General features: G+C 41.3%; 1 protein-coding gene across 2 annotated transcripts in view; it reads left to right on the plus strand.

The window, feature by feature from the left end:
- The first annotated feature begins 1,060 nt into the window (after positions 1–1,060).
- The window catches only part of atad1b (ATPase family AAA domain containing 1b), a 14,259-nt gene continuing 7,631 nt past the window's right edge, over positions 1,061–7,688 (plus strand). Inside the window, exons 1-4 of one of the 2 annotated variants that reach the window (XM_083787977.1) lie at positions 1,061–1,093; positions 4,679–4,877; positions 5,386–5,484; positions 5,824–5,944. In XM_083787977.1, the coding sequence (XP_083644103.1) occupies positions 4,698–4,877; positions 5,386–5,484; positions 5,824–5,944 (400 nt within the window). In that variant the 5' untranslated portion in view covers positions 1,061–1,093; positions 4,679–4,697. Of the gene's footprint in view, positions 1,094–4,660; positions 4,878–5,385; positions 5,485–5,823; positions 5,945–7,688 lie in introns of both variants that reach the window. The other variant, XM_083787978.1, reaches the window with a different exon arrangement.

Here is a 7,688-nt window from a genome sequence, read left to right on the forward strand (position 1 = left end):
TATTTCCACACGCGCCCTAAATATGCCTGGTTTGCCTGGTGGGTGGTGATGGGTGGGTGGTGATCCACCTGAACTGAAGCCGCACCCACAGCAGTTGTTGAAGGTGGAGGGGTTAGGGGAGGGGATGATATTGTGACGTCACTATATCACTGTTTTGTTTTTTTCATTGGCACGTTTGAATGTCAAGGTTTCAGCCTCCAGGAAGAAACCCTAAATAGAAAGGGAAGACATCATTGTACATAACAACCACAAGGGGTCTAATGAAATGGGTCAAATGGCCTACTGTCACCTCATAAACAGTAAACACATCATGGCACTCCATCTTTAAAGACAAAGGCCTACAGTAATATATGCGTACCACGGTACCACCTGTTTTGAATTTGCACATAATGAAAAGGCCCTCGATCAGCTCTGAACTGGGTAGAATCTGACTGCATCTGGCTCGCTGATAACAAACTATCTTTACACCTGGGAAAAACTGAATCCATTCTTTTTGGATCAAATAATAATCTCAGTATAAGGCCAGGGACGGATTAACCCATGTGACAATATTATCACACGCAAAGATGGAATTACCTACCTAGGTTCCATCCTGGAGGCAAATCTTTCCGGTGATAAAATGGCCACCAACGTAATAAATAAAAGTCAACCAACCAAAGTAGATCAACTTGTAGATCTGCTATTTTCAAAATATTTTTTTAAATACATTTTATACATTTAAAAGCATAATGAGTATAGCCTATAATTTTGATACCAAGTACATTTTGATGCCAATACTTTTGAACAATTTATTCAAGTACACTTTTAATTCATGACTGTTATTTTAGGAAGAGTATTTCTACATTGCAGTATTGATACTTTTACTTGAGTAAAGAATTATGATATGATATGATATGATATGATATGATATGATATGATATGATATGATATGATATGAAATGATATGATATGATATGATATGATATGATCATGAATTCCTAAACACGAGGGGGCAGCAGGTGGTTCCATCCACTCCAGTGTAACGTTGTTCCCCCCTAACATCCACACCGAAGAAGAAAGACACTCAACACGGAAGTGATTCAGACGCGAAGAGGTGAGTGTCTGACTGTTAAACCGGACCGGCAAATAATGAAATGTTTACTCACTTTACAACAATACAGTTATCGTTTTTACACCAGAACATAGTCGTTCATTATTAAGATGTGATGTAACGCCGTCCTGTCTCTCTTACTCTGTCCTGTAATGTAGTATTTGAGAGGAAAACCGGTGTGGATGCTAGTTGGAAGGTCAAGCTATCGCCTTAGGGGAAAAATACATAATTCAATAATTAATACATTAATACATATTATAAACATGTACCTGTTTATACTGTTTTACTCTTGAGACTAGTTATATGGAGGAGAAAGTATATAAATCCTGGCTGTGTGGGTCAGATCTTGAGATATACAGTGATATATATTAGCAGCTAGCCCTCCAAGCAGAACCCAATGCTACTGAAGTTTCTGACATTTGTTAGACCCAGAGCATGGGGTCCTGTTGCAGCAGTACCATGCCACCTGGTACGCGGACATACATAAAACATAAACAACGTGGATAACGCCTGTCTGCGCTCTTTGACGACTTTTTTTCGTGTGAGGGCTTCTGAATATGTGAAGTATAAGTACCCATACATGCCGCTGCGAATATCTCCTGTGGCGCGGAAGCCGTTAAGTATTTTTAATCTTTGTTTGACCGATTTGGTCGCTTTGATTCTTCTCTTCCTTCCTTGTTTATTGACACCTCATTGTACCGCCTATCTGGCTAGCTAGTGGCGCTATAGCTATGACAGAGCAGATCAGAGGCAGGGACGTAGCCGCACAAGCCAACCGCACACCGGGAGGCGGTACAATAAACGGTAAACAAACAAGAAGAATCAAAGCGACCAAATCGGTCAAACAAAGATTAAAAATACTTAACGGCTTCCGCGCCACAGGAGATGTTCGCAGCGGGATGTATAGGTACTTAAAGTTAACGAATTCAGAATAACTCAAGCAAAAAAAGGCCGTCAAACACCGCAGATACGATCTTAGACAGCATGTTTATGTCCGCGTTCCAGAATTCCCATACGAAAATATAGTCATGAACAGGGACCCTACATAAAACTCATCAAAATTTCAGAAAAGCTTTATGGAGGGTTCCGAGAGGGGCTAATTAGCAGCATGCTCAGAATAGAAAGAGAAAGCACCTACTGCGCGTAAAAGTCCTTTCAACTACTGACAATCTGTGTGGAACATTTTAGAATCATTGTTGTTTCTGTTGAGTGAAGATACTGCCTGTGTCATTGTTCATTTTAAACCACTTTCAACCTGGCATCCCTATCTGCTATCTTGGTGATGTTTTTTTTGTCCCCAAATCATCCAAAAAAATAGCAGATCTACAATCTCACACTGTTTTAACATGCTGTGAGCTTGTCGATCTGCTATTTTATTTTGGCATTTGTTTAGTCAAAGATCAGTCATTGACCCAATATCCTGGGATGATAGAATAAAAAAAAGTAGGGTGCTTCACTTGTGGTTTGAAGAATAGTAAAAGTATTGGTGAGTACTTTTTAAGAGAGCAGGGCTCACTGATTTGATAATCCTGGGAGGGGATGATATAAATTAGTTGCTTTTAGAATGAAGGCTCAACCACACTCAGATGTTCATTGATAATGCTCCGATGATTGATTGATAATGGTAATGGCCTGATAGTGATTGATTATGGTCTGAAGGTAATGGATAATGGTTTTATTATTCAAAGTATTTAGTAGTATAATCACTAAGAAGTTAGTTGCAGCCAGAGTAATATAGTAAGAGAGTGGCGACACTAGCGTTGACTCGCATTGTAACAATGGAATGCGGAAGTGCTCATTCTATCTCAATGGGATAGTTCCAGTGTTTGGAACTATAGCCCATAGGGCACCTGCTTTGCGGCGAGATCAAAGCGTGTTGCTGCTCTCCTACTCTACACTCTGGTTGCAGCCATAAAGACGATCCACCCAATATTTAAAAAAATATATCTATGACTCATTGGCAGCCAGTGCAGAGATGAGAGAGTTGGTGTAAGTAAGGTGTTCATCTTGAGCACCACTGACATAGAAACACAGGGGTTTTCAGAAAACTGTCAGGATTTAGAAGACATTTGTAGAATTGTCCTCAGGTCTAAATGGGTTAAGTAAAAAATGTGAGTAATGTTTCCACCACTGTGGTGTCATTCAGGGCTCGACGCTTAGCATTTTTCCAAGTAGCACGTGTGCTCCTAAGTTGAAAAATCTAGTAGCACACAAATTATTTTAGGAGCACGATGAAAAGTTATCAATGTGTTTTTGAGGGGCGCTAACCCCTCCTATATACAGCTTTAGTCCCCACACGTCTCAATATTTGCCATTGACAATGAACGGAGAAATTAGGTCAAAATTCTGCTAAATATGACGTAAATTAAACATCAAAACATTAAACGACATTGAAAGGACAATTTACGTCATATGTAAACGAGCACAGTATGGCCAGTATGAGATTCATGATGTATGATGATAAGAGTGCCCCTCACTTCACACAGGTGTGATTCTTCTTTAATAAAGTGATATGAGGTAGGGGTGGGCAATATGGCAAAATATTATATCACAATATCTTTTCAGAAATTATCACAATATTGATATTCATCTGGAAATCATATATTTTTATATTATCTATATAATCAATTTGTTTTTATACTGATAGACTATTAGTTTGGTATGCAGATAGATAGATAGATAAGCACTCTTTACATGTGCGGCTGCACGCTGTTTCACCCACGTTTGGTTAAAAGTTATATCAAGTGATGTTTTAACATTACAAACTTTCTAAATAACTTTAGTATTCAACGTGTCGGGGTCCTAGCAACTCCTTCTGTCTTCTGTGCTATCCTGCTGCGTTCGCTCCGCTGTTGACGGTGAAGAGAACTGAGCAGCAACACAGGGAGGGTAGGGGCGGTGGGAGCAAAGGGGACAGATCTTCAAATGAACGCCACATTGAGCCTCGACACGTTGTTAGCTTGTAGCTCTGCTCTTTTTGGCGAACGACACCGCCGTTCAGAAATATAAATTTGGGTATAGAACCGCGACTATAGAATGTGCACTTGCTGTAGACAGAGCCTTGTCTTTATCACGATTGAATGGTCAAATCCTGTAGTCGCACCTGTGCTACAAATTTAATTTTACAAGTCGCACGGTGATATTTTTAGTAGCAAATGCGAGCACCTAGTCGCACTGTCGCGCCCTGGTGTCATTTAGTGCTGCCAGAATTGGCCAAAAAGGATATTCGAATATTCCTTTTAAATCATATTCGAACAATTTTCGAATGATTTCGAATGTCGAATGTATATGATTTTAATATGAATATGAATATTGCAGAATAATATGCTTCTTTATCTATATGGTCCGGTCCTGTATGGGCCGCGGTTGGTGCTGAGAAATGCACTGAACTCTCACAGCAATTTTATTGTTATTCTTTTAATTCCAATCTTAATTTTAAAATATTCGATTATTCTTTTCTTTTTTTTACATTCGAATATCCATTCGAATATGGAATATTCGTTTGGCAGCACTAGTGTCATTTCAGTATCTCTCAATTCTCAGATGAATGAATAATGTTTCCTCTGGCAGTTCTTTGTGTGGTGGTAGGACTTCGGGAGAGGCAAAGATGGTGTTGAGCCTGAAGGAGATCCCTGCGGACAACCTGACGCGCCCCCTGGGCCGCAACGAGGTCATCGGCCTGCTCTTCCGCCTGACCATCTTTGGAGCCGTCACCTACTTCACCATCAAATGGATGGTGGACGCCATCGACCCCACCAGGAAGCAGAAGATGGAGGCTCAGAAACAAGTACGTTTTTCTATTATTACATTTTCATTAGCCGTTTTAGGCCTGACGTAAAAAAAAAAAAAAAAAAGTCTTCTGAAATAATTTATATTCGAAGATTTGTGCCGCATTTTCACGAAAATAGTAGACCTACGAGCTCGTAAGCACGCCACGAGCTTGTAGATCTGCTATTTTTCAATGGCTAAAGTATAACATAATGCTTAGTTAAAACACCAAAAGGGGTTCCCGCCCAGAATGGGTTGAAAAGTAAAATGATAAATTACTGACAATAGCCGATCTAAAAGCTCACAAAGCATGGCGATGCGAAGCGTTGTGAGCTGGTAGTTCCGCTATTCTTTTACTAGTTTGGATTACTGGGCTGGGGAGACATCACGTTTCACTTTTGGGTCTCAAGCGAAAAGGTTTGGGAACCACTGGACTAAAGTTTTACCCTGTCAGGAAACAATGATTGATTATCTAACTTAGTCTCTTTGTCTCTGTCTGTCTGTCTGTCTGTCTGTCTGTCCATCAGGCTGAGAAGTTGATGCGTCAGATCGGTGTTCAGAATGTGAAACTGTCAGAATATGAGATGAGCATTGCAGCTCATCTGGTCGACCCTCTCAGTATGCAGGTACACACACACACACACACACACACACACACACACACACACACACACACACACACACACACACACACACACACACACACAGTCACACACACACTCCTGTTGCCACATGTTAGCTTGAAGATCTGTTATTGTCAGCAAGCGACTGTGTAGTGCAATGCATACATTAGTGTGTGTTTAGTGTGAAATGACAGCAGGACAGAGGACAGTGGTCAACTCTGACGCACACACACACACACACACACACACACACACACACACACACACACACACACACACACACACACACACACACACACACACACACACACAAACACGGTAACAGTTCTCTCTGTCATGTAGATAACGTGGCGTGACATTGCTGGTCTCGACGAGGTCATAACGGAGCTGAAAGACACGGTCATCCTTCCCGTTCAGAAGAGACACCTGTTTGAAGGGTCCAAGCTGCTCCAACCACCCAAAGGTAAGGTTTTATAGGGGGATATATGTGACCATAACACACAACCTATATGAGGCAAGATTTTCAAAATGTCATTATGCTTTATTTAGCATGTGGCATGTCAAAGTTGAGGTTTTTCATGATTCTGAATCCATTCCAAGCATTAGTCTTGCACAAAAAACACCTAGCCACTTGCCCAAATGTGCCCAAAATGTCCTGACCTCATCACATTTGTGACGACGGCTATACAAGCTTAGGGATAAGAGTAAGGCACTGGCGCAAATAGGGCCCGTAGAATGTGAAAGACAGACAGAGATATAGAGAGAGACAGACAAGACAAAGAGACATGATCCATTTATTCAGACCGACATAGGAGACACCTGCCAAAAATGTTTCAGAGGTCGTGGGGTCATCATAATTAGTCTTTAACCCATTTAGGCCTCGACATTTAAAAGAAATGCCTTCTAAATCATGACAATTTTCTGAAAAACCTCATGTTTCTATGTCAAGAAAGCCAAAAATGATGTGTAATTGGCCACCGACCCCCATATGAAAATATGTTGTTCTAGCCCCCCCCCCCCCCAGAAGCAAAGAATGTTCAAAGATTTGAGGCACATTTTTGCGATTTAGCTCGTAGATTTAAGCAATAAGCCACGAGAGGTCTCAGGTTACCGGGTATTTTACACTGGCTGGGGGCGTAGGCAGACCCGACGCGGAGCTCTACCTCCCAGCCAGTGTAAAATACCCGGTAAGCTGGGGCCTTGAGTGGCTTATTGCTTTTCTAAAACGGTTACAAACATATAGCAATATTAACCTAATAAAACTATTAAATTCACAAAAATAGCTACGCTTTGCGCCACCAGAGCAAGCGAGCCAGAGCCACAACACTTCCTTGTTTTGCTCGGCAAGTAGCCTATGTGACGGGAGAATAGCGCTTGGTGTCTTTACGGGGCTGCCTGGAGCCACACATTCACAGTCATATGAGCCGGGCGGTGCTTAGACGCCTGCACGGCATGTGTTTGTAAAGCAATGAAGCGCTCCCCTTCCCCAGTTCAGCTACAAGGCTGCAGGATGATACAAAGTGATTGAAGGAGTGGGTTATCGGTGAAATTTACACCGGTCACGTGACGGTAACCAGCCAATCAGAATGAAGTATTGGGACTACCCGTTTTAGAACTGCTGTTTTTCAATAGATAAAGTATTTAATGCTTGAAACACCAAAAGGGGTTCCCGCCCAAAATGGGTTGTTGTTAGTAAGTTGACTGGAGTTCCCAGGGATCTGGCCGAGGCCCCCTGCGTTTGTCCTTCTGGAGTCTCGCGTAGCCAGACAACTATTCCACAATCTCCGAATGCTATAGAGTCTGGAACGACACCAAAATCCAAGTAATCCGTTTGTGATTTCCATTCACAAAAATATATCTTAAAAATATCTTTAGAGCTTATTCTTTTTTATTTCAAGCTATAACAAAATAAAAACTAGACAGAAATGTTAGGAAGGGACTAGTGGACGAGATCCAGTATAAGTCATTTTACAATTGGTTTCATGCTGAAAATATCAGATCTACAAGCTTGTAGATCGGCTATTTTCATCAAGTGTACAACCCAGTCATTACGACCGCATCAAGGCCCGCCAAAATACATTTTAGTCGACTAAATCACCCGTAGATTTAGTTGACTAAAATCTTATGATATTTAGTTGACTAAGGCCTCTTTTAGACGGCGACCATCTCCATATAACACGTCAAAGTCCCGTTGCGTTCTCATTTTT

The sequence above is a fragment of the Protomyctophum parallelum genome, assembly GCF_964188405.1.
Source record: "Protomyctophum parallelum genome assembly, chromosome: 17".
In the NCBI taxonomy this organism is placed as follows: Eukaryota; Metazoa; Chordata; class Actinopteri; order Myctophiformes; family Myctophidae; genus Protomyctophum; species Protomyctophum parallelum.